Here is a 27,416-nt window from a genome sequence, read left to right on the forward strand (position 1 = left end):
ATGAGCGTGGAGGCGTACGGGCCCAGCTCGCAGACGCTCACCTTCCTGGACACCGAGGAGGCCGAGCTGCTCGGCGCGGACACGCAGGGCTCCGAGTTCGAGTTCACCGACTTCACCCTCCCCAGCCAGACGCAGACGCCCCCCGGCGGCCCGGGCGGGCCGGGAGCTGGCGGCGCGGGCGGCCCTAGTGGCGCCGGCGCGGGCGCTGCGGCCGGACAGCTCGACGCGCAGGTGAGCGGCACATGGCGGCGCCGGAAGCCGATGGGCCCCCACTCTCACCCGTCCGGGACTTGCCCGGCCCCCCCACTCCAGCCGGGAACCTGCCTGGACTCCCACTCCCCTACTTCCTCACTCCGGCAGGGCCGGGACTCTTGCCTAGTTTCACCTCTCTGACTGGCAACAGTTCCCGGGACTCCCACACAGGCGGGCCCGGGGACCTGCCCCGGGTCTCGGATTCTGACCCGGCAACCTACCCGGCTTCCCTTTCGGCCGCACTCGGAGTGATCAGCCCTGGCTCCCCAACTCTGGCCGGGTCTGTAGTTATCTGTCCCAGCTCTCCGATTCAGATGGTTCAAACCGACCCTTCCTGGCTCCCTACTTCGGCAGGGCCTACGCTGACCGGGCCTGACTCCCCCGCTCCCGCCAGTCGGGGACTAACCTGCCTTGGGTCCCCCATTCCAGCGCGGTCCAGAAGAACCTGTTCTGGTTTCCGCTCTCTGGCCCACCCTAGGCAGACCTGCTCCTGCTCTCGTTGCGTCTGGGTGACCTGTTCAGACTAGGGAACTTGCGTCTAGTTCTGTTTGTCCCGAGGTTTGTCTCAGCCAGGTGTGTGCGTGTTTGGTGGGGTGGGGGTGAACTGCCCAGAGTTCCCCTTCACCTGAGTCTGCCCTGCTCAAGGTCCAGGGATGATCTGCCCGGTCCTCTTCTAACGGATTTGGCTGTACTACCCCAACTCCCTACCTGTGGTGGCAGCCATCTGGGCAACCTACCCCCTTCCCTCCAACCTACCTGCGTGTTCAAATTTTCCTGGGGCACAGAGATGCTGGCCAGTGGAGGGGTCCAAGGTCCTGGAGGAAAATCAGAATTTTGTCTACAGTTGAGAACCCCACAATCCCTAGCTATTAAGATGATTCGGAAGTCAGGTTGTATTTTGTTTTTCCTCCTTGCGTTGCCTGTTGCTTGAACTGACTTGTTATGTAACCCACAGCCCTGCCTTGGGAAAGTTGGATTTGAGTCTGCCCACTAATGGGGCAGTGAGAGTGGCTGTTGTGAAAATGGGTCTCCCATGCTGTAAACTTTCATTTTTAATGTGAACATTTAACGGAGGTTATTTGGGTATTTTAAGTTTGAGTTTGAGTTGTGAGAAGTATCATGCACACACTGGGTACCTGTCCCAGGTGGGGGGTGGGGGGCGGCCCCAGGGGATGTCTCCATCATCTTCTGGGTCTCAGATTGCAGTGCAACCAAATTTCCCTGTACTTGGCACCTCCCTCCTGTTTATTTTCCTGAATTTTCAGCCACTGAGGAGCTGTAGGCTCACCTTGTCTCAGGTGTCCCCTGGCATGAGGACCCATTACCAGGACTGGGAGAGCCACCCCATCCTCAGCCAGAGTGAGCTCAGACCCTGTCCTGGGGGAGGGGGCTTCCTTTCTGGTCGTTGAGTCACTCCCGTGGGTAGACCACCCACTTGGACTTTCTTTCAGCCCCTAATAGAAGCAGAAAACATTTGACTCATCTAACCCCAGATTCTGTAAAAATAGAAACCTGATGGGTGGAGCGCTGGGAGAACAGGTGTGCAGGGTTTTCATTTTTTGTTTACCTGTGGTGAGAGAGGTAGGGGAGGTTGCCTGGGGAAATTAATGAGCACCTGTAGTTCCATATTCTGTGGGCCTCTGTTTCCACAGCTGTAAAATGGGGGTGAGCTTTTTTCTTTCTGTTAATTTTAAACCTAAGTATGTAAATGGACTGTTCAGAGCTGTATGTGACTCACGTCAGTGTGTCCAGAAGGCTGAGCTTAGGAATTGCTAGGTAGTGCCCTGTGCCGTGCTTCATGGCAGCTCGGGGTTGTGAAAGGTAATGGTTTTATTGCAAATTCCTTTTAATGTTGCCTATATAAAGCAGGAAACCTGGAGCAGCTTGGAGTTCTAGATTTGTTCCTTATGTTCTGTCTGTGTTTAATAATTGCAGGGCGTGTCCTCTTTCAGTTGAAATAATCGATTATTTTCCTGCACCTTAACACTAAGCTGTCCAAAATAGAGCATTATAATGCTCTGCAGAGTAAACCTTGCTGTGGAATTCACGATTTCAGATGACATCAGAAGGGCTTGTCCTTCCTCACTTCTAACTCTGATAACCCCCCCCCCCACCTGTAGCCTAACTTTTATATTTGGGGAAGGGATGCTATCCTTTTGTGCTAAAAGAAGAGCACCTGAATTTGGGAACAGGGAATCTGACTATAATCGGAAAGTGGGAAAAAAAGTTGATTATCTTGTGTGCCAGTTGGTATTGTCTGCCTGCCACATCTGAAAAGATTTTCCTTATTTGTTCTCAGGTGTTGGCTCTATAATCCACTGTACTATAGGGCTTCCAGAAAGCCTCCCATTCTGAATGCCTTTTGATGTTATCAGTTTTTTTAAGATAGAATTTACATGCCATCACATTCACCCACTTACATTGTACAATTCAGTCACTTTAGTACAGTTACTACCACAGTCCACTTTAGGGCATTTTAACACCTGAAAATGAAACCTTGTACCTGTTGGCCCCTTGGTTTCCCTTTTCACATCCCATGCAACCACTGAGCTTTCTGTCTCTGGATAGTCAGTGGAAATGCCAACATACTAGTGGGCTTCTATGTCAGGCTTCTTTCACGGACTGTTTTTGTTGTTGTTGTTGTTGTTGTTTAAAGGTTTATCCATGTTGTAGCGGGTCCATTCCATCCCTTTTTATGTCTGAGTGATATTCCACAGTAGGGATAGACCACATTACATCCATTCACTTTTTTGTTATGGACGTTGAGTTTCTACTTTGAGTTATTGTGAGCAGTACTAACTGTGAACATTAGTGCCAAGTTTTCTATGTGGATGTGTCCAGTGAGGTTGCTGGCAGGTGGGATGTGTCTGTGCATGGCTCTGGAGGTGCTGCTACGCTGTTACAGTCTCAGTGGCCTGTGTGCACAGGCAGTTTTACCTGAAAGTGCGTTCAGAGGCAGAATGTATGCAGCAGGGGTGGGAGAAGGGATGTGGGGCTGAGCTTAGAGTTGTTTCTGTGATAATTCTGGGTTTTCTTATTTATGAAACTGATACTGATCAATGCCCTAGAGATCCTGGGGTGAAAATTGCTGACTCAGCCCTGCCCAGTGTCCTTAAGATAAAGGGACAGTGTACATTTGTGTGTCTGACACTTTGCCTGGTGCTCCAAAGGGCTGGGAAAGGGAACTTCAGAAGTCCTTTGCATAATAACTGTTGTTACAAACCTTTTGATCTGCCTGGTTGGAATGTTTCCTCTTGAATGTTGCTACTGTTATATTCCTCTAAACTTTTGAATTATGGTGAAAATGCAAGAGTTGGGAACACTACCTAACAAAAACCTGGAGCAAACTTTTAATACAACAGTCCCTATGTATTTCAAATTACACCAAGTGAAAGCGGCTCAGACAAAAAAAAGTACATGTTCTGATTCCATTCTTGTAAACCTTTCAGAAATGGCTGGCTAGTATATAGTGATAAGAGGCAACTCATTGGTTCCTGTTAGTTCCAGAGGACGGGAAGGCAGGAGGGGGACAAAGGGCACAGGAGTCTTGGGGTGATGGATATGTTCTTTATCTTGATTATGGGGTGACTTCATTATGCTTATGTTGATGTCAACTTTTACAATTACACATTTTAATCATGTGCCATTTGTTAGCTTTACCTCAATGAAACTATTAAAAGAAAAGTCACATAGACATCACTGCTCACCCATTGGAGAAGCGCAGTTTTTTGGGTTTTTTTTTTTTTAAGATTTATTTTTTTTTATTTTTTTTATTTTTATTTTTTATTTTTTTAAAGAGGCATGAATTTTTATTTATTTATTTGTTTGTTTGTTTGTTTATACATGCACTGGGTACAGTCAGAAGCGCGGGAGGGTGAGAGAATTCACCAGAGCCAGAACGGGGAGCAGAGCAGGCAGAAGGACCGAAGTACACTGCTGAGGGGAGCAGCGGGCGGCAGGAGAGGTCTGCACGCCATGTGGGACCCTCCTGCGGTGGCTGGGGAGCAGCCGGGGATCGAACCGGCGCCGCAGAGGCCGCAGAGGCTTCGCAACCCAGCGCTCAACCGCTGCGCCACCGGGGAGGCCTTTTTTTTAAGATTTATTTATGCATACTAGAACTGGGGTACAGGCCAGAGGTGCAGGAGGGTGACAGGATTCACCAGAGACAGAGCGGGGAATAGAACAGGCAGACTGACTGAAATACACTGCTGAGGGGAGCAGCGGGCGAGACTGGAGAGGTCTACTGCGCCATGTTTGGTAGCTCTCTGGCAGGCCGGGGATCAAACTCAGTTGCTGCAGTGGCTGCATATAGCTTCACAGTGCTGTGCTTAACTCCTTCCACCATCAGGGAGGCCCTCAGTTTTTTTAAAAGGCTGAATGTAGTAACATCTGGGACTCTCATAACACCTGGCAGAATGGTGGTCACACCTGGGGCTACTCAGAACCCCCTGACTCTCAGGGTGGAAGTGTGCTCTGAGGGTGTGGGGGGGTTGGCAGTTAGAGCCTTGATAGTCTTCCACGGCCCACAGAGCTGACAGGGAATCAAGGTGGCCACCTCAGTGCCGAATTGTGTGAAATGTTTGTAACTGTTCCCTGACATCTAAGCACAGCAGACACTCTCCCCTTCTTCCCTTCAGTTCAGCAATTTGAACAGCTTCTGCCCCTCTTTGCTAATATGTTTGAAAGCATTCCAGTGTGTCTTTGTGCCCTGCTGCTGAGGTGGGGCCATATGAGTTAGTGGTGCTCAGCTGTCTGACCCACAATATTGTGTGTGCAGTCCAGAAACATAAAGGCCATCTCCCCTCAGAGCTGTGTGCTGCCTGAGACAAAAGCACCACCAACGATTTCTGAGGTCATCTAATGTGAATTCCCCCTGCACTCTTCAGAAGAGGCCATCCCTGTTCAGTCGGATTCTGTGAGGCCCAGCACTAACATGCTTGCTGTGCCTCTGCCCCTGCCCAATACCCCGCTACCCCTTTTTTCCATGTCACTCAGGTCATGTCATGGCTGAGGAGTCCTGTCATGGCTGACTTTGCCCTGCAGGTCTGGGTGGGTTCTCCGAGTCCCTGGTTACTGGAGAGCACTGTTCCCAGGATAGGGCGGCCAGGGGTAGCCAGCCATGGGGCGCTGGGGATGCCTTTGACATACTGAAACGAAGTTTGGGGATTGGCTCCTGCACACTGACCAGAGAAAGATCCAGAGTAAAGGGTGGGGTCGGGGGCTTTCTATCTAGAACACATATGGAAAGCTGACCCAGGGATTGCTCTGTTAGCTTGGGAAGTCTCCACCTTTGTTAAGTCACCACCTTTGTAGGTCACAAATCAGTGAATCTCAGCAATCTCAGTGAAAAACGTATGGATTAAAGGACATTAAGAGACGCTACAGGTAATGTGCATTTGTTGACTGGGTCTTGGAATTAAAAACTAAAAGACACTGGCAAGACATGGGAAAATGCTGTGTGTGTGAGTGGCAGTATTACATCAATGTTAACTTCCTAAGCACTAGAGCTAGCGTGATTATGTGGAGTAGTCCCTTCCTGGGACCCGAACTCAGAAACTGGCCAGGAGAATACAAGTATGTGCATGTCTGGATGTGTGTGGCATGTGCAGAGCATATACGTGTGTGTGTAATGTGTGAGTAAATTGTGCATGTAGAGCAAGGAGATAGGCAACTTGTGACTGGTGGCTCTGGGAGATGAGGTGTGGGGTGACCATTATCTGTAGGTGTGGAGCTTTTTCAAAGGATAGGGGAGACCAGACCCTCTAGTAGCCTTTTCCCCAAGTGCTTCTTCAGGACCAGGAAGCTGCCCTGAGGGAAAGGCGATTTCCCACTCTTTGTTGTGTTTAAACCTTGTATCAAAGACTCCAGATGAGTCATTCTACATCTCAGCCTGTTTGTGTCTGAGGAGACAAGCTTCCATTCAGCTGGCACTAGGAGGGCCCCTGGGTGTGGGCTGAATTCTGTGTTGGTATCATAGCAAGGAGCAGGGACCCTCTTGGGCCTCAGGTGAGTTTGGGAAGGCGTCCCTGGGAGGTACTGTGTGGCCCAAGACCTGAAGGGCTGGCAAGGAGCCAGCTATGCAGAGGTCACATGACAGGAGTGCAAAGGCCCTGGGGCACTGACAGACTTGGAGACTGAGGGGCAGAAAGGTTCCTTTCACACTGAGTGGTGGGACACTTAAAGGTTGGGAGTGTGAGTCTACTTGAACATTCTTCCCAGCACAGTGAGGGAGGGGTGATGTTAGAGTATACATACCTTTGCGTTGTGCCTCTTACAGCTCTGACATGCACACTGGGTCTGTGGTGGTGGTGTACAGATTATCCCTGGGCAGAGAACCCTGCAGGCCTTGATCAACTCAGGACACATAGAGTGTGGCTCAGTTGTAGCTGGAAGCACTGGCAAACTGATGGGGACTGTGCCTGGGGGTGGTAACCCCAAGTACTTGAGTCTAGCACTGGTCTTATCCCACCCTGTCACCTGGCATGGTTGTGGGCTTCTCTGTACCAGGCACTCTTAAGTGCCTTAACTTATTTAATTATAGTTTTTAAGGTCACGTGCATTTTTTGAAGTTAATGTTTACCAGAAAACCATCCAGAGAGTAGAGGAGACCTAACAACCCAGCTGTAGAAGTCTGTTTGTGTGGTGGCCAGGTCATAACCAGCAGGGGTGTGGCCAAGTGAACACCCATGTGTGCATAGTTTAGTGTGTGAGTGTGTGTGTGTGCGCGCGTGTGTGCGCGTGCGCGCGCAGGGCCAAGAGGGGAGTACTAAGGGGAGGGGCTTACTGAGCCTCCCAGATGGTGACTGGAGGGACTGATTTTTACCTGCCCGCCTGCCCACTTTAGTGACTTGAGGGAGTTGCCTACCCCACCCCCCCACCCCATGTCTGTTTCTTGTCTCCTGAGTGTGCCTGAAACTGATTTGCAGTCTCTGTTCCTTGTTAGCCTGCTGGGTGAGCAGTGCAGTGCAGAGCAGGGGCCTCTGTGCTAGTCAGTCTACTGGGCGTCTCATGTGCTTGCTGAGCCCTGTGTCTTCTGTGGAAGGGAGGGCCCTATGGAGTATGATAATTTCTGTCTTACTATCATACTGACTTTGATATCTCAGGAAAGAAAAGATTCAAATATCACCAAGAATATTTTTTTACAGGTAAAAGCTATGCAACTTGATAAGAAATCTTGGGTGTTATTCTAGACTAAGAATCAGCAAATATTTTTTTAAGGGAATGGAGCCAGCTATTATAGACATGGATACCACCTCAGTCCTTGAGAGGCCTGGCCTGCAGGCTGCTTCTGTTCTAGAACACAGACTAGGCCCTCTCCTGCAGCTTATAGTTTCCCCTGAGGTGAAATCAGTACTCAGAGGAGAGGTGATGGGCAACTATCAGATCTCAAACAGCACAACTTATAACAAAAAAGTCAAATACCTACTAAAAGTAGATAAATGAATAGACAATGTTATATATCATATTGTTATAAATGTTATAAATGTTTTTGAGGATGTGCAGAGAACCATGGTGGTCTGCAAGTGGGATGGAAGATGGTGCAGCCACCTTGAAAACAGTCTGGGGCGGGGGTGTTCCTGAAATACCACAGAATCACCATCTGATCTAGCAATTTCTACATCTGCAAGGGTCTTACACCTTTCACAGAATTGAGAGCGGCGTACAAAAGAGTTATTTATACAGTTGTCAGTAGCACTCTTCGCAGTCTCCAAAAGATGGAAGCAACCTGTCCATTAATGGGTGATAAACACAGTGTGGTCCGTCAGCACAGTGGAGAATTATCCAAAGAGCCAGTACACCCTGACATGGCTCCAACATGGATGAACTTTGAGAACATGCTGAGTGAGAGAAGCCAGACATACAAGGCCACATAATGTGTGATCTCATTCACGTCAGGTCCCTAGAGGAGTCACATTCATAGAGACAAAGAGGGATGGGGCAGTATGTGGGAGTGACTGCTCAGTGGGGACAGGGCTTCAGTTTGGGAAGATGAGAAGTACTGCAGATGGAGGGTGGTGATAGATGCACAACTATGTGATATACTTAATGCCGCTGAACTGCATGTTTAAACATGGGTACAATGTTAAAGAGTCACAGTAGTATTTGTGGTAATGTTATAGCGCTGTCATCTTTGCATCGAAGTCCAAAAGTTGATTTGCTTTCTCTCTTTGAAACCCCCCCCCCCCCCCCCCGAAAACATAGTCTTTCTTACTGTTAACCTGCTGTTCCCTTCCTGGAACAAGTTTACGAAAGGGCTGTAGCCACGAATGGGCTCCCATCTGGGTGAGACATCACAGACAGTTGTTCTGACCACCCAGACATACTTTTGGACTTCAGTACACCCCCATGGGCCATATGCCTTCACAGGGACCACTGTCTTGAGTTGGAGAGCTCCTTGGGCACTGTGGGTTCAGGGGAGCTGCCTGAATGCCCTTCCTGGCTCTGGGTAGCAGGGACCCTGTGAGGGCCCTACAGTGTGCAGAGACCTGTGGCGAAATAATGGGGTTCCAAGGCAGTTTTCCAGATTTTCCTTCGTAATCTGGCCACATGTGTTCAGCAGTAGTGCATGTGTTCACCCGGTGCAATTCAGGGATTGTTCCTTAATGTTGCCTGTGTATGTGTATGTGTATGCTGTTGTGACATACTTAAGGTCAGACATTGATAGGGTTGTGGCCTGATTGGGAAGCTCATCCTCACATTAATTTCCCAATTCATCAGGAAAGGTTGCCTCTTGAGGGACACTACAGTGGGGGGAGTTTGGTGACTGAGGAGGGAGCTGCCCCCTCTTCAGGGCTGAGGGGCACTACCTTAGCTGGTACGTCCTCAGGGAGGGAGGCCCTCCCACTGGGTAAAATGCCAGCCTCTGGTCCATATGGGACTTTCCCTGGGATGTTAACTCGTTTATGAAAAGTCATCTAGCTTTTTGGGGGGTCCTCAGTGAGGGCACGAAGCCTTTGCCTCCCCATCATGGCCTTGGCTTCATGACCAGTTAGACTTGGATGTGGGTCTGCACAGTGGATGACCCACTGACCTGTGGTTTGGGCGGGGTAGGTTTGATGGGGCAGGGGAGTGTGTGCAAAGTTGAATCAGAAGAAACTGAACTGTCTCAAAGTAGAGGCTTCCTGGGAGGGTTGAAAGGCTGCTCATGTGAGAGAAGCCATGTACCCAGTATGAGGCCCAGCATACAGCCTCTTGCAGTGACACTGCCGTTGTGCTGTAGGTGGGCGGACCAGAGGGCATCCTGCAAAATGGGGCCGTGGATGACAGTGTGGCCAAGACCAGCCAGTTGTTGGCCGAGTTGAACTTCGAGGAAGATGAGGAAGACACATATTACACGAAGGATCTCCCTGTACATGCATGCAGGTGAGTGCCCACAGCAGGATATAGCCCTTTCTGAGTTTGCTGCCTTTACCGAAGCCCATGTGAGCACATGTACTGTGACACTGTGCTGGTGGCACCGACCTTAGGAATAAAGCGGTGGCTTGGGTCTAGGTGCACACAGGTGTCCCTGTGTGGGGCATGAGGGGAGCTCGGCACCCTCCTGCATCCTAACTCTTTCCAGGCTTTGCCCCCTCATTTACAAGAACTCATCCATTGGGGAGCATCCGGGCTAGGGTAAACAGAACTGTTAAGGTGTCTCGTACAAAGAATTACTGCACGATTCTTTTAGATTCCTGTCTCCCTCATGCGTTCAAGATTCCTGAAAAATAGAATGAGTAGTCATTGGGTAGTTTGGAATTATCATCTGGAGTCATGACCATCCCTTAATGTGTGAACTGATTTGATTTCGCATTTTTTGTTACATGCACTGAAATTGAGACCAAAGGAGGTGGAAGACTCTTGTACAGGGCACTTGCCCTCCGAAGCCTGGGTCCCTGCCCACCAGGACAGAGCCATCCTTCCCCTGCTCTGCGGGGAAACTCTTCATTTTGGCCTTGGGCTCACTCTGACTTACAGATGATTTAATTTACGTGTTAGTAACTTGTGTTAATGTTCCCCTGAACCTCCAGGCTGAGCTCCCGGAACTGGGGAGTGGTTGCTATATATACGCCTCATCTCTCAGTGTGGGGCATGGGGCAAGTTCTGGGCTGCAGCGTTTTCTGATTTGAGGCTGGTTCTGTGCTTCATACACAGTGAGTCTGGAGAGCGGTGTTTCGTTTATGCTGTGTGGATTTCAAACGCTGGGGCTCTGGGGCCCTGGGGCCGGGTGCTCCTTGCGAACCAAACTTCTCTGCCCCCATACCCTAAACCACTGATTCTGAGCTACCTGTTCCTGGGAGCAGGGCGCCCTCTGCTGGAGCAGGAGCACATGTGCTCTGATTCCTTTTCCCAAGCCAGCGCTGGGAATGCTGTTTTCCCTGCCTATACTTGGTTCCTGAAACTTTAGGTCAAGGGGAATAATTTGGATGCCTTGGGTGGTAGGCCTTCGATGCTGGTACACCTGGCATGACCCTTGCCCCTACCTGGAAGGGCTTTCTTCACAGCACCCCTGCCCCCTCCTTGCGTTCCAGGGGAAGGAGCCTTTGCAGTTGACTGATTGGATTTTGTTGGTGAGATCGTTGAGTTTGAGTATGTGTTTAATGAAAAACTTAAAAATGTTGTAAGAGGAAAGAATTTTATATCCTGCCAAATTAAAACCAGAGAGCACCCTTCCAGTTTTAACTGTTGATGTTTTGACTTTTCTAGTTACTGTGGAATACATGATCCTGCTTGCGTGGTTTACTGTAATACCAGCAAGAAATGGTTCTGCAACGGACGTGGAAATACTTCTGGCAGGTAGATAATCTGACCACGCATGTGTCTTTAATCAGGGTTGTGCGGGGTTTGTGTGTAAATTATGGAAATGTTGAAGTGAAGCACAATATAAAATCACGCTAACAAACCTGGTTTCTCCCTCCTCTGTGCCTGGTTTAACTTGAAACAGATGGTGGTGTGTGAATGCCTTAATGTATTTACCCTTGATTTATTCTCTGTGGTTCTTTTTATTATGCAAGTAGGGTTGACTTAATTCTTGTCCCCAGTTTTTATTTATATTTTTCTGCAAGATGAGCTCCTGGCATGCCCGCTCATCTTCATTACTGGGTGCCTGGGGAGGATGTTCCCAAGACAGTAACGGGCATCTGTGGGGGCTGCTTCCTGAGAATGCTCCCTCTGGCCTGAGCTCATTGGAGCAGTCCCGAGGCTAATACGGGCCAGATCCTGAATCATCGGATTAAATTAAGTTCACTTGACCGTCAGCTCTGGGCTTCCCTTCCTGCTGTTGATCAGCAGCAGCTGTGATGGGGTCCCTTGTTCTATGTTTTGTGTTGGGGCTAGACAGCCTTGTGCTGGCGCTTAGTTTGCAGGAGGGAGCCCACGTGTCTCGCTTGAAAAGTATGCTCCACCGCCGGCTTGCTCCATGACTGTGGGGGTCTCATGGGGCAGTGTTCCGGGTAGCCAGCAGAAAGCAGAATCATCTTCTGAGGTTGATGTTTTAGAGAAAAAGTAAGTCAGCAAACAGACTGACTTGTACAGAACTCCCAACCTTCCTGTGTCTTACTTAAAGCAGCTGCAGACCCAGCCTCAGCATCTCAGCCACCCAAGGACACAGTGGTCAGATCTCATGTCATCTTAGAGTTGGTGTTGTGAATTGTGGGGTTATGAGCAGGCAAAAAACGAAGCCGATGCTTTTTAAAGATTTGAAAGGAAAAGCATCTTGAGGGTCGCCAACAGATCACATCCCATTTTCAGAATATCCTGGTTAATTTAAGTGTGAATGTTTTTTGCATTAGTCTCTCTCCTACAGGAAAAGCAATTAAATAAAACTTAGCTGGCAACCCCCACTTCCGGTCAGCAAAGCCAAGGTCAGGGGAATGAGCGAAGGGCCTCTAAGGGAAAACAGCTCAGATTCACCGGCATTACGAGTTCCATGATGACCAAGAGGACTGCCTTCAGGGAACTTGAATGCGACAGGATGAGATGGGCACAGAAAAGATGAGGGGAGATGGCAGATACTGGTAAAATCGCAGTGTGGCAGCTCCAGGAGCGCATTGAGGGACTTTGGGGTGCCAAGGGTGGCATTAGTTGGGTGGATAACCTGTTTGACTTTATGGAGGCAGAGAGAGTTGGAAAAGTTGGGTCTGAGCTGAAGCTTGCAACAGGGGTTTCCTAAGTGGGGGGGAGGGTTTGCTGCAGTGAGGAAGTCTGGGAGAGTCAGGCTGCACCTGCATCTCGTGGGCCCCAACAGGACTGACTGGACAGAGCAGAGTTTAGTGACCAGGGGCCTAAACAGGGTCCTGGTCATGCGACAGCAAGGAAAGCTCAGAGATGGCAGGTTTCAGACGATGGGAGCCCTCCTGCTTCAAGTGTCCTACTGTCCTCAGGTTTCCAAATTGCTAGTTATCAGGTTTCCTGACCTGTAGTGTGTTAGGAGGGCCATTGCTCCTGGAGGAGGCCCTGAGGCCCCAGAGAGAGACTCTGAAAGTACAGAGGAGCCATGGGAGGGCCGGCGCCTGCCCTGGCTTCTTACCTCTCTAGGATAACAGCTTCGGCCCCAGTCACAGATTTTGGGTAGACTCAGGAGTTGGATTGAAGAAAGCAGGAAGTGGGGGTGGGGGGTGGGGGGAAAAGCAGGAACTATGTGAAACGTGTTAGAAAAGCTTTCCTTAAGATGGTTCAAGTCAGATTGATTCTTGCATTCAGTGGGGAGCCAACTCAGGGGGCGGGCCAACCCCCGGGACGCCAGATGGATGAGGTGTGACCGCCTCTGCTAATGGACCGTGAACGGTACCGGAACTTTGACGGGGCCCGAAAATTGGAAGTGGTGAAAAGCCAAACTTTGGGTGTTAACTATTTATCATTTCCTGGTTTCAGCCACATTGTAAATCACCTCGTGAGGGCAAAATGCAAAGAGGTGACGCTGCACAAGGATGGGCCCCTGGGGGAGACTGTTCTGGAGTGTTACAACTGCGGATGCCGCAATGTATTCCTGCTGGGCTTCATTCCCGCCAAGGCTGACTCAGTGGTGGTGCTGCTGTGCAGGTGGGGGTGCCCTGCTAGAAGGTGGGGGCTCAAGAGAGAGATAGGGGTATTGGGAAATTGGAGTGTGTTCTGGGAGAATCATAACAATTCTGTGAAAACAAAGTCTACTGAATTGTAAGAACTCAGAGCTCGAGTGTGCGGGGAGATGGAGTGATCACTAACGGATTGCGAGTGATAAGATCATGGTAGAATGGGGATTGAGGCTGGGAGGAAGGCAAGCCCCCGGGTGGAGGCTGGCCTCATGGGTGCCCTTGCCCTATCTTCAGAGACCCCCTCTACCCTATATCACAGCCCTTGCCCTTGCTCTGTAGGCAGCCTTGTGCCAGCCAGAGCAGCCTCAAGGACATCAACTGGGACAGCTCACAGTGGCAGCCGCTGATCCAGGACCGCTGCTTCCTGTCCTGGCTGGTGAAGATACCATCAGAGCAGGAGCAACTGCGGGCCCGGCAGATCACAGCCCAGCAGATCAATAAACTGGAGGAACTCTGGAAGGTGAGGCCTCCCTCAGCATGGGCTCTGGGAACCAGAGTTCATAAACAGGTTCTGGAAGGAACTCTCATTCCGGTGGCCCATGCATAGAGAAGGGAAACTGCAGTTGTTGGAGGTTTTTTTCTGATCGCTTTTTCTGCTTGGGTGAGGGTGGTGGTGGCAGAAGTGGGTGGCTGTGGGTGGCCAGGTCAGGAGGATCCCTGGGACCTGAGCGGACAGACAGGACCAAGTGTGCTGGGACCCAGCTGTGACTGAGCTGGGTGGCAGCAGGGCAGGCTGATGTTCTTTGGGCTAGGAGTCAGATTTAAAGGTCAGAAACTTAAAGTGGGGCTCAGAGCAGCTGATGACTGAAGGAGAGAGGGGTCAGATAGTTGAGTTCCTGCCCTGCTGAGCAGACCCATGGGGAGATTCCCCCACCCGTTCCTCCATGAAAGCCCTTTGGTACTGGCTGTTCAGATTTCCTGATAGTTTTAATATTTAGACCAGGCGTTTTCATTGGGCATCCATATGTAATCAGAATCCTTAAGTGTGAATTTATTTTCACTTAGAGTGCAAGTCAAAATATTTTTCAAGCATTGGCTAGTAGAGTACCTTTCCACTTGGATTCTCAGGCTGCCTCCAGTGGTTGTTTTCATTTCTGTTTTTGCCCACTTAGCCCAGATCATGTTCTCTCCCTGCCAGGAAAAGGTGGTCGCCCTTGTCCTTGCTATAGGGGCAGGAAGAAACGGGAAGTGGCCCTCTCTCCCTCCTTGTGTTTACACATCTCAGAGATAGCAGCAGTCTTTCTGGCAGCCTGGGAGCAGTGTTCTCTTCCAGGCCATAGGCTAAGCTTTTGTTGATAATGCAGCCATTGATGATACAGATATGTCTGACTGTGTACCTGGGGGGGTCAGCACCAGGGTCTGCCCTGTTGGTGTAACCTTGTGATGGGGAGACGTTCTTTCCCAATGCCTTGAATGTAGTCCTGTGAGGGGGACACCTCTGAGGGCTGACGCCATTCTCTCTGAGCCCTGCATTGACTGCTTCTCTAAGATGACAGTTTTCCCTGTCCATGCAAGCTGCTGAAAATGGGGAGAACACGGTGTGGCCTTCTTGCCTTCCAGGAGAACCCTTCGGCCACCTTGGAGGACCTGGAGAAGCCAGGAGTGGACGAGGAGCCACAGCATGTGCTGTTACGCTATGAGGATGCTTACCAGTACCAGAACATCTTTGGACCGCTGGTCAAGCTGGAGGCTGACTATGACAAGAAACTGAAGGAGTCCCAGGTGATGTGTGTACAGAAGGCTGTGTTGTAACATGGTGGGCATCTCTCCTGGGGTCGGGGAGTACAGCTCTCCGCAGGCCTTGAGGCTGAGCCTTGTAGCCTGTGGGCAGATTCCCTGTCACTCGGAGCTAAAATTTAAATCCACCAGAAGTCCCTCATTGGGTTTGCAGCCTTTGCCCGCAGCTACGAGTCAAACCTGAGGAGTCTGCAGCACACAGAGGGCCTGGGAAGTGTGGAGCCCAACACCGTGGGCTGGGTCCTGCCATCAACTTCTTCTCCCCCTTCCAAGGCCCACGGAGAAGCTGCCTCCACAACAGACGTCAAATGGGTTCTGGGAGTTTTAACGACTTCTCTCTTGATGTGCCTCATTGGCATTTCAGGCCGTTGGGTGCTGCTCGCATCATTGCGACTCAGAGGTCACTGTGGGGCACAGGCCCATGGAAACCCAGGCACGTGGAGTCCAGGCCCGTGTCTGTGGTAGGCTAACAGGGCTCTTGTTTTCCATGTGCTCAGACTCAAGATAACATCACGGTCAGGTGGGACCTGGGCCTTAACAAGAAGAGAATCGCCTACTTCACTTTGCCCAAGACTGACTCTGGTAATGAGGATTTAGTCATAATTTGGTTAAGAGGTGATTTTAAGTTTTAAAATATTTGTGACCATAGTAGCATAAAATTCCTAGTTTTACCCTTGTAAAGTGTCCCTTAATTTGAATTTGTGGTGACAGCTTCACACATGTGAAAACACCGATTTTCTTGCTCTTTTCCATATAAGACATGCGACTCATGCAGGGTGATGAGATCTGTCTGCGCTACAAAGGGGACCTTGCGCCCCTGTGGAAAGGGATCGGCCATGTCATCAAGGTCCCTGATAGTATCCTTTGTATGTGGGGGGAGGTGAATGATAGGAGATTGGGGAGAGGGTGACCATGGCTGTGTTAGAATCTTGGGCTGGAGTGCATTCTACTTTTAGGAAAGTGCCAGAATGTTGCCCTAAAAAGGTTATAAGGGCTCTTTCTCTGCCCATTGTGGTAAATGAGGCTGTGTGTGTGACAAGGAACAGCTTCTACTCTTGGGAGCTTGCTTTGGTTCTGAAGACCCTTGCCCAGAAGCTGTGTTAGAGTCTTGGGCTGGGGACTATGGGACTATGGCTTGGGCCACCGGGATATGTGCAGATACAGGGAGCCCCTGTCTGCTTGGCCATGCACCATGACATGCTGTATTTTGGGTGGTCCAGCTTGAGGCTGTGGTTCTGGCCTGGCAGCATCTGCATAGTTCAGGTGCTATAGGGTACAGTGGGCGGGGAGCTTTGTGGGAGGGAATTTTGGAGAATGGCCTGGAGCTGGATGGTACTATGAGATTGGGTAGGTTGGCCTGGAGTCTCTTTCTTGAGGATTCTAGAACAGCCCTCTGTGTGGGTCTCTGTCAAGCTTATCCTGAACACAGGAGACAGTGTGGGTCCTCTCAGAGACCAGTTTTGGGACATCTGATGGAAGAAAGGGTATCATACAAGACTGCTCTGGCTGGGATGTGTGCTTTGAGTTGTGTTTGTTTCTGGGCCTTTTTTCAGTTGTATTTGGAGGGTGCCTGTTTGTATAAAACTGATAAGAGGTGCTTTGCCAGGCTCCTCCAAGCTCTGCCCCAGAGGTCTAAGGAAGCTCAGAGTTGGGAAGGGACCCTCATGTGTCCACTCACTGCCAGTCCTAGGCAGTGCCAGACTTGGAGCATGCAGGGTTGGATGCAGAGTGAATATCTGAGCGCCGAGGTCTGATGGGTGCTTTCTCATGGCACAGAGGAGAGGGTCCTGTAGAGCTGACTTTGACGAGGATGGTACTTAACTCAGGGCACAGATTATGGCGATGAGATCGCCATTGAGCTTCGGAGCAGTGTGGGCGCTCCCGTGGAAGTGACACACAACTTCCAGGTGGATTTCGTGTGGAAGTCGACCTCATTTGATAGGTACGCTGGGTGCCACTGCCTTGGAATCACCTGCTGTCTCTTGGACTGTTTCCAGCTCAGGACTGACCTGGAACTCTTCTTACAGGATGCAGAGTGCATTGAAAACGTTTGCTGTGGATGAGACCTCTGTGTCAGGCTACATCTATCACAAGCTGCTTGGCCACGAGGTGGAGGATGTGATCATTAAGTGCCAGCTGCCTAAGCGCTTCACTGCGCAGGGCCTCCCTGACCTCAACCATTCCCAGGTTTCTGCCCTCCTGGGGTGGAGAGTGGGGGCTGATCTCAGTGCTGGCAGGCGGCTGCCCTGGAGCATCTGTGCCCTTAACACCACTGTGCCTGCAGGTTTACGCCGTGAAGACTGTGCTGCAGAGACCACTAAGCCTGATCCAGGGACCTCCAGGCACGGGGAAGACAGTGACCTCAGCCACCATCGTCTACCACCTGGCTCGGCAAGGCAACGGGTAGGTCTGGTCTGCTCAGGACTGATGACCTGGTGCAACTTTTTACATTGTTTGATTTTGATTGTCGTGTGGTTGCTTTTAACAAGCAAGCCTGCTGCTCTGCTCTGGCACAGGCACTACTGGGTGGACATGTCCCAGGTTGCCTGTCTGCTTGTGTCTTTGCCTTGCCAACGAGAGAGTGGAGATGTGGTCCACTTATTAATAGGACTGAGAGTGGCAGTGGAACCACCCAAGGGTCAGCATCATTATGCTTTCTGCCTGTGAATCTTGGCATTTCCTGCACTGACGGTGGCTGTGTGTTGCAGGCCTGTACTTGTCTGTGCTCCCAGTAACATAGCTGTGGACCAGCTGACTGAGAAGATTCATCAAACTGGACTCAAAGTTGTGCGGCTCTGTGCTAAGAGCCGTGAGGCCATCGACTCCCCAGTGTCCTTCCTGGCTCTGCACAACCAGATCAGGAACATGGACAGGTGGGTATTGGACTTTGTGTTGGGCATCCTATGCCCATGCCCCTGTGCGCACTGATGGCCCTGTGCTTCCAGCATGCCAGAGCTTCAAAAGCTGCAGCAGCTGAAGGACGAGACTGGGGAACTGTCATCTGCAGATGAAAAGCGTTACCGGGCCCTAAAGCGCACTGCTGAGAGGGAGCTGCTCATGGTGAGGAGGAACCCCCTGCCTTTGGTTTGGCTTTGTTGCCTCTGATTGAGACCCTGTTTGAACATGTTAAGCCTGCGTTGGCATCTGTAATTTGCTTTTGAGAGAACTTACGGGTGTCCCTTTATCTGCTTTTTCTGTGGCTGCCCAGTCAGAGGTCTCAGTGCTTAAACCACAATTTTAGAAGCAGTTTCCACTCTGCTGTGTGAGTGTAGAAGCCCCCGCCCCACTTTGTGCCAGAGGAGGGTGGGATCATGCCCTCCTACTGAAGATCCTGCAGGGTTCCATGTGTAGCACTGCCCTCAGAGGGGCTCAGGTACTCAGCTCACCTTGGCCTGCACAGACATGCTACATGGGAGGATCAGCTGGTTCCTGCGGTTGTGAGGGATTGCACCCATTGTCAGCCTGTGCCCTGACACCTTGCTCTCCTCCAGAATGCAGATGTCATCTGCTGCACGTGTGTGGGTGCTGGTGACCCCAGGCTTGCCAAGATGCAGTTCCGCTCCATTTTAATTGATGAAAGCACCCAGGCCACTGAACCAGAGTGCATGGTCCCTGTGGTCCTTGGAGCCAAGCAGGTGGGCCATGTGGTTTACACTGAAGTCTCTTTCCATCTGTGATCCTTTGTGCCAGGGATGTGTTTCTCAATGTCCTGTGATGCTATGTGATACCCTAAAGGGCAGAGGGACCTACCACAGGGGTGGAGAGGGTTATCTCTGAAGGGGAGGGTTCTCACCAGTCTCCTATATAGTCTTGCCAGTGGGTGCTGAGCAGACCTGTGGTGGGTGGCTCTCATACCCCTACTTAGTATCCTGGAGAATTTCCATGGCCAGTTGGCTACATGGACCCACGGTCTCGTCCCTGTGGGTGGATGTCTAGGCTATGTTGTTGAGCTGCTCTTCTGTTGGATCTCTTTCTGCAGCTGATCCTCGTGGGCGACCACTGCCAGCTGGGCCCTGTGGTGATGTGCAAGAAGGCAGCCAAGGCTGGGCTCTCCCAATCACTGTTTGAGCGCCTGGTGGTGCTGGGCATCCGTCCCATCCGCCTGCAGGTCCAGTACCGGATGCATCCTGCACTTAGCGCCTTTCCCTCCAACATCTTTTATGAGGGCTCTTTGCAGAATGGCGTAACTGCAGGTGAGGGGTTGCCAAAGTATGGTGCAGCCACTCGTTGGGATGGGAGGGCAGGTTGCCTTAGGCACTGTAGTCAGAAAGTCCTCATGAAATTCACCTCTGAGCTTACCACACACCAGAACGGGAAGGAGGGAACTGATTGCCCCCAGTCCTACTACTTTTGGTGGTTCTCGAAGAAGAGACCATGTGTGAACTAAGGGTAAACTGCTTCCATGGTAATGCTGAGGTGCCATGCACCCTTTCTTTGTGCTGACGTGCCCACTGATGGTAGCAAAGCTGCTACCGCTGAATGGCTGTGTTGTTACTGTTGGGTGCTATCGCACCACAGCCTGAACAGTGGCACAGAGAGCATGCATTTCCCTGACCCTGTGTGGTAGACTGGGGAGTTTTGGGATACCTGGCTATAAGGCAGGTGTTTGAAGGAAGTGCTCAAAACTTCAGTGGAACAACTGATGATATCATCACCAGTGAAAATCTTGAGACTTCGAAAGGAAATTAGAATGTTGCTCCCTAGCATTAACTGACCAGGTCTTCCCAAAATCAAATGACTTTCTGATGAGATTGTGAGGTGACAGGTATCTGAAGTGTCTTGCCCCTGTGGTGTGTTTGACTCGGTGAGCAGGTACCTCCATTCTGGCAGCCAGCGTGGAGGCTTACAAAGCTACCTGGGTCATAGGCCATACAGAGCACAGGGCAGACTAGAAAGGCTGTTACCATTGACCAGCAGGGTGACCTCCCATCTAAGTTGGTTATAGAATCTGGAAGATTCCACCACCGTGAGAGAAGTTACAAAACACTTTTCTTCTCCCGCCGCACACAGCATTGAAGCCTGACTCTTTGCCCACAGCAGCAGCCACAGGAGACAGACTGGATCTGACTAAGCCAGATAGAGAAACAAGTTGCAAAAATTCACTAAATTTCTACTATAGTAGAAAATGAGGGTTTTTTTTTTTGTTTTTTAAAAAAAAAAAATCTTAACATGTTATGGGTTTATTTTTGAATGAATTAATGTCTCAGACTTTTAAGTTTTAAAATACAGCGAGTATTATCAGTAGAGATGATCCATGGACACATTAGCTATTGGGACTTTTCAACAGTTTGTAGAACTTGGTGTCTCATAACAGCCCACCTTTGAGCCTTGCTTCACTCCACTTTATAGGTTCTTGCATCTGCACACTGGGGTCCTGGGAATTGGCCTGCTCTTGCTGTCCCAGGGGCACTTAGAGCTACTGGTCCTCTGGGTGGTGGGGCTAGAAAAGGCCAGGTCTACACTACTACTCAACCATGCACAAAAAACAACTCAACATGGGTAAAAGACCTGGACATAAGATCTGAAACCATAAAATATATAGAAGAAAATATAGGTAAAACACTACAAAGCATACATCTCAGTAACATCTTTAAAGACTCATCACCCAAAGCAAAGATAGTCAAGGAATAGATAAACACGTGGGATTACATCAAACTGAAAAGCTTCTGCACAGCAAAAGAGACATTAACCAAAACAGAGAGACACCCCACTGATGGGGAAAAAATCTTTGCACCCCAGTCAACTGATGAGGGACTGATCACAAAGATACACAAAGAACTCACATGGCTCAACAAAAACAAAATAAACAGTCCAGTCAAGAAATGGGCAGAAGAACTCAAAAGACACTTCTCCAAAGAGGAAATGCAAATGGCCAACAGGCATATGAAAAAATGTTCACTATCCCTTATCATCAGGGAAATGCAAATCAAAACCACACTGAGACACCACCTTACACCAGTAAGAATGGCACATATCAAAAAAACAAGCAACAACAAATGTTGGCGAGGATGTGGTGAAAAAGGAACTCTCCTACATTGCTGGTGGGAGTGCCAACTGGTCCAACCACTGTGGAAAGCTGTCTGGATGTTCATCAACCTCCTAAAAATGGGAGCTACCATACGACCTGGCAAGTCCACCCCTAGGGATCTACCCAAAGGACACAAAAACATTGATTCAAAAGAACCCTGCACCCCTGTGTTTATTGCAGCACTGTTTACAATAGGTAAAGCCTGGAAACAACCCAAGTGCCCAAAAATAGATGACTGGATCAAGAAGATGTACATATACACAATGGAATATCATTCAGCAATCAAAAAAGATAAACTCGTGCCATTCACAGCAATGTGGATGGAGCTAGAAGGAATTATGCTCAGTGAAATAAGTAAGAGGGAAAAAGAAAAATATGGGATGGTTTCACTTATAGCAGGAATATAGGGGAACCCAACAAGACATCAGTGTAAAAAAAATAACAGTATAAATCACAACAAAGCAAAACTGGACAATTATAAATCAGAGACATAATGCAGGGGAGGAGGAGGGAGAGGGATCGGAGGGAGGGAGGGAGGGAGGAAAGAACACAGGGGACTAAGGTGATGGTGCACGGGTGCATTAGGAAAGGAAATTCCATGGGGATTACACCTGGAGGGTTTGGGGGGAAGCAAATATTGTTTAAAAATGAACAACGATGTAAAGAAAAAATTTTAAAAAGGCCAGGTCTAGCTAGAAGTCTGATTCAGATGCTTTTGACCCCTGTTGGGAAAGTTCTGATACTGGCTCAGCCTCTGGCAGCCCTGCTCCTCCAGGGCATTGGCCCTGTGATGTGGGGGCTGGGGTCCATGGGTACCATCAGAACCCTACACGAGGGTTGCATCCAGTGAGCATGCGCTTAGTACTGTATATTGAAGTGTGAAGACAAGCCTGAACCCAGTGTCCAGCTAACTGAACTTTTCCTAAGTGACTGTGTGTCACCAGCACCTGAACACAACCACCAGCTCCCCCTTCAGCCCTCAGGTGACTCTCTCCAGGTAGGGCTAGAGCCTCTAGACCCACTGCTATAGGACCTCATCTTTGGCAGGCACTATAACCCTCAGCCTGCCTGCCCACCCCACGGGAGAAAGGTGTGGCAGCACCTGGGCTCACAGCCTTCACTTTGCTAGGGGGCCCTTTGCTATTGTAAGCTGAATAGAAAAGGGATCATAGCATGCCCTCCCTGATGTTAGACCAGTGCAGTGCAGTGCAGTGCAGAAATGAAACTTTTTCACACTGATCTGATTAAAGACAACTCCAGTCAAAATTCCCAAAGGGATGGGGGAATTAACCAAGTAACTTTTTTAAATTATAAGGAAATAAATGCACAGCAAAATGAACATGAAGAGCCTGAACAAGTCCGCTGAGCCAGGTGTAGGAGCTTACGGGTGCTTTAAGTCACAGTAGAAAAGCTTCTAGAAGAGAATAGTATCTTGTGTAGGTAAAGGCAAACAGGCTGCCAGACTGGTTTTTCCCAGTGAAGTCTTTTCAGCAAGTACATCAGCTCTGTGCCCTTAGCCCTGGGCACTTTGGGAACAGATGGACCCAGAGTCCTCCCTTAGGCCCTGCAGACTTGGGTTTCCCGTCCAGAGCCTGTTACTGCCTCCTGTGCATGACCTCTGCCCGAGAGACCTGCTGCGGCATTCTCCGCTGTTCTCTAATTTGAGGTGTTGCCTTTTCTCCTTCCTTGGTGACAGCGGATCGAGTGAAGAAGGGCTTTGACTTCCAGTGGCCCCAGCCTGATAAGCCCATGTTCTTCTATGTGACCCAGGGCCAGGAGGAGATCGCCAGCTCAGGCACCTCCTACCTGAACAGGTAAGTGACTCCTGGTATCTGCAGGCTCCTGCTGTGTCCACTGAGACAACAACTCACCACTGTTTGGTTCAGACACTTAACCTAAGGGCATCTCCACTTGTTTTTTCAATGTATGCTTTTTGTTGAGTGAGCCTTTTGTCCCTCATGATCCCTGTTAAGCATGGGGCTGCCCTGGCCTCTTGGCTTCCACCCTCAAGCCTTGGGGGAGCACACAGGAGGCATCAAGACTTGAAAGCCTGATCTTTCAGGACGGAAGCTGCAAATGTGGAGAAAATCACCACGAAGCTGCTGAAGGCAGGGGCCAAGCCAGACCAGATCGGCATCATCACGCCCTACGAGGGCCAGCGCTCCTACTTGGTGCAGTACATGCAGTTCAGTGGCTCCCTGCACACCAAGCTCTACCAAGTGAGTGGACCAGGGGTGCTTTGCTGGGACCACCTGAGACCCATGGGCTGGACCTTGACGGTCCTGCTTTGGGGGCACATGAGCAGATGGTCCCATGCAGGATTGGTGCGTCTCACAGGTCTCATGCAGTTGGTCTCAAGGCAGTCTGTTGGTTGACATGACCGTGTGCCCCTTTTAGGAGGTAGAGATCGCCAGTGTGGATGCCTTCCAAGGGCGCGAGAAGGACTTCATCATCCTCTCCTGTGTGCGCGCCAACGAGCACCAAGGCATTGGGTTTCTAAACGATCCTAGGCGGCTCAACGTGGCCCTGACCAGAGCGCGGTATGGACATACCCCTGGCCTGCTGGGCCTTAGTGGTGGCAGGTGTTGATCCTGCTGTGGAATCCTGAGGAACCTTCCCTCAGGGTCTGGCGCTACCTAGATTCCTTGTTAAAATCCTTGAGTCCCAGCCTTGCATTGTGCTGGTGGCACTGGGTGTGAAGATGCTTTGTCATATATGGGACCCAAGGGCCCCCAACACTGATTTAGAAACCCGCTCACCTCCAGGCACCTTTGTCTCCATGTCCTGGTAATTCCATGGCTTTGGTCTTTGGGTAGTGTTCTGATAGTTACTCCTGTGAGGTGTTTCCCTACTGTGTTGTTTGATGTTGGTTTGGTCCTATCCCCCTTCCTTTGCTCTGGATACAGCTTTTCTGAAATGGTGATGGTAGCAGAGGACTTAGAATAGAGTGGTTTGGTGGTTCTATGCAGTACCAGATAACAGCCCCTCTGTCAGCTAGAGGTTGGACTAGGTCCACTTGTTGGTGCCCTCTCCTATGTGTAACCTCTTTTATGTTGCACTCTTAACTTGCTGGGCAACAATTGGGTGGGGTCCCCAAATGTTGAGTGAGTGGTAAAGCCTGCTAGGGACCAGTGGTGCCCTGGAGTCTGACTTGTGACTACAGACAAGCAGCTTTGTCTCTGAGCTCTGCCCACTGTAGTATTTTGACATCTGGGCTACTCAGGAATGCACCCCTAAATATACCCAAGTATATTCGCATTGTCATCAGCTTATGGGGAGGACTCCAGTTGTGGTCACACAGCCAGCAGTATGCCCATCACTCACTGAGTTCTATCATGGGCCAGGCCTCTAGGCAGGAAGGGTGAGGGCATCTGAAGCCCCAAGAGCTCCTGTGTTGTGAGGGGTGCTGGATCTGAGTCGATGTGCGCGGCATCTGCTCGCCGGCAGCCCTGGGCACCATGCTCTGTGTCATGCTTGCAGATATGGGGTCATCATTGTGGGCAACCCAAAGGCCTTGTCCAAGCAGCCCCTGTGGAACCACCTGTTGAACTACTATAAAGAGCAGAAAGTCCTTGTGGAGGGACCCCTGAACAACCTGCGGGAGAGCCTTATGCAGTTCAGCAAGCCCCGGAAGCTGGTCAACACCATCAACCCTGTAAGTGCTTTAGGGGGAGTGAGCCACCCTGACCCGACTCAGCAGTCTGTGGGCCTTGACACTGTGAATCACTTAGGTGAGCCTCATCGCTCAGGCAGGAGGGGTGGAAGACAGTGCCAAGACCCCTTATTCCCCAAGCCAGTGCCGTGGGGATGCAGCGTGCACGGGAGCAGTGGTGCAGGCCTGTCCCCCAGAACCCATGCACCGGGGATGCTTTTGAGTGTTGTCTGGGAGTAAGTCACACGTGGCAGTTAGGAAACTTTGGAAACCTGGTGCTTTGGTGGCTTAGGGGGTGTCATGTTTCGGAACCGAAGTCAGAGATGGACTGTCCATGAGAGGGTGGGTCAGCAGGCCTTCATGCAGACACTAGGTCTTTGGGAAGTTCTGCATCTAGGTGGTAAATTCCTCACCTACCCAAACTCTCTGCAGGGAGCCCGCTTCATGACAACAGCCATGTATGATGCCCGGGAAGCTATCATCCCAGGCTCAGTCTATGACCGCAGCAGCCAGGGTGAGTGTCTGGTGGGGGGGGGACCTGGCCACCCGTGGATGTTGACTGTTCCCATGCCTGCTGCATCCTGCCTGTCACTTCTGGTGACCTCCCCAGCATCGATCCACCAAAAAAAAAAAAACAGCCTAGCAACAGGTGTACCCAGTTCCTTCTTTTGAAATCACAAGTTGGTCTCTTTCTAGAAACAAGTATTTTCAATAATGCAGTTCTGCTTGTGGTGTCAGATCTTTTTTACACCCTGCAGCCTGCCTGCTTGCCCTGTGCTTCCTGCCCACCCTTCTCAGAGGGACGCCACAGCACTGCTTTTTCAGGAGCTGCTATCCTGATGCTTTACTGGCTTCTTAGACCTCAGATTTCCTATAGGTCTCTGCCCCAAGGCTTAGCTTGCCCTGCTGTCTGGATGCTGCCTTCTGCCTCAGCAGTCTACACATGGTTCCCCTGTGTCACCTGGGACCTTGGCCCAAGCCCCGCAGAGGGTGCTTTCTGCCATATACCGCATACTTTGACCTTTGTCTTGTGCTCCATTCTGTGGGCAGATGCATTCACCTCCTCATGCCTTGGCTAGCCCCCTTATCGGGTCTCTCTCATTCTAGTTCCAGGCTTAGATCGAGGACTTAGATCCAGAATGACAACTCTGACTGCTGTGTGGCTAAGAGTTATCTGGGCCTGACTTCCCTAAGTTTGCTGGGTTAACCACCAAGGCCACAGGCTCACCAGGGCTCTTGGCTTCCCAACCCCAGGGGCATCTCTGTGAGGGTTGGGTCACCCCTAGACCATGGAGCTTTGCCTCTGGCCAGAGTCACCTGCTCTGTGGAGCTGATGTTGCCTTGTGTTTTGCTGTGTGCTTGGGTATAATGGGCATATAAAATGTGCCATAAAAAAGACCCCTTTTTTTTGATCATTGGAAATTCAGTGTGGAGATTCTCAAATTGTAAGATCTCTGTAGGGCAGGGGGGGACTGTTGGTAATGGAGTAGAGAGTTGTGGATCTGTAGCAGGTGACTTTGCTGTGGGAATAGCACCAAGAAACACGGGTGGGCCAAGCATTGACAGGCGCAACGGACATACCTATGCAGGTAGACCAGCTAGCTCGTGAGGGCTGGCGACAGGCTTATTGGGATGCAATAGGCAACACGCCTGTGCCCTCTTTGTCTTACAGGCCGGCCCTCGAACATGTACTTCCAAACCCATGACCAGATCGGCATGATCAGTGCCGGCCCCAGCCATGTGGCTGCCATGAACATTCCCATCCCATTCAACCTGGTGATGCCACCTATGCCACCACCCGGCTACTTTGGACAAGCCAATGGGCCTGCTGCAGGTGAGTGACGGCAGTGTGGTACTGGGAGAGTGCGTTGCCTCGAGTTCATGTGGGGTTCTGAGCAGACTGTCTGGGAGCTCTCCTAAACTGTTCGTCTTTCAGGCCGGGGTACCCCAAAAGGCAAGACTGGTCGTGGGGGCCGCCAGAAGAACCGCTTTGGGCTTCCTGGACCTAGTCAGACGAATCTGCCCAATAGCCAGGCCAGCCAGGACGTGGTATCCCAGCCTTTCTCACAGGGCGCGCTCACACAAGGCTACATCTCCATGAGCCAGCCCTCCCAGATGAGCCAACCCGGTCTCTCCCAGCCCGAGTTATCCCAGGTGAGTCAGCTGGTGAGTCTGCTGCTACATTCCAGAGACCTTAGCTCAGCCTCCTGCACGAGCACTTCCTTAGCACAGACCTATTGGTCTGCCACATTCCATCATCACCTGGGCAGCCAGGACAGTTTTCTGTCTCTCTGGTTTGGTAACCAGTGTGGGTCCCGTGCCACTTAGACCTAGGGTTCCAGATTGTTCTTGGGCTGGTGAGAGGCTGGGTGCTGAGCAGGTTCTCGGGATGCATGCTCTGACTTGTATTTATCTCCTACTCTGTCTTTCAGGACAGCTACCTTGGCGATGAGTTTAAGTCCCAGATCGATGTGGCGCTGTCACAAGACTCCACATACCAGGGAGAGCGGGCATACCAGCATGGTGGAGTGACGGGGCTGTCCCAGTACTAGAAGGCAAGTGGGGGGGGGGTCCTCCAGGGCATCTCTATCTAGCAAGTCAGGAAACTGAGGGCCCAGTTTGGCCTGTGCCAAGGACTGTGCATCCCTGCACCTCTCTGTACAGTGGCAGGGTGTATGAACCTCCCTGTCACGGC

General features: G+C 50.7%; 1 protein-coding gene across 2 annotated transcripts; it reads left to right on the forward strand.

Annotated features, from left to right (window-relative positions):
• Positions 1–27,273, forward strand: UPF1 (UPF1 RNA helicase and ATPase; the record flags this gene model as incomplete). 2 transcript variants are annotated; one of them, XM_084251512.1, is made up of 23 exons in its annotated part: positions 1–231; positions 9,473–9,615; positions 10,939–11,028; positions 13,105–13,272; positions 13,584–13,764; positions 14,865–15,026; positions 15,539–15,656; positions 15,800–15,898; positions 16,875–16,983; positions 17,069–17,228; positions 17,326–17,444; positions 17,750–17,914; positions 17,987–18,101; positions 18,533–18,676; positions 19,021–19,234; positions 22,766–22,883; positions 23,132–23,288; positions 23,467–23,609; positions 24,550–24,724; positions 25,154–25,235; positions 26,394–26,555; positions 26,658–26,875; positions 27,154–27,273. In XM_084251512.1, 23 exons carry the CDS (start codon positions 1–3, stop codon positions 27,271–27,273), a joined length of 3,393 nt encoding a protein of 1,130 aa, XP_084107638.1. The 2 variants fall into 2 exon arrangements, with proteins under 2 accessions (XP_084107638.1, XP_084107639.1); XM_084251513.1 differs by having other exon boundaries at positions 15,539–15,623.
• Positions 27,274–27,416: the final 143 nt, after the last annotated feature.

This window comes from Talpa europaea (genome assembly GCF_964194135.1).
Source record: "Talpa europaea genome assembly, chromosome: 12".
Lineage (NCBI taxonomy): Eukaryota > Metazoa > Chordata > Mammalia > Eulipotyphla > Talpidae > Talpa > Talpa europaea.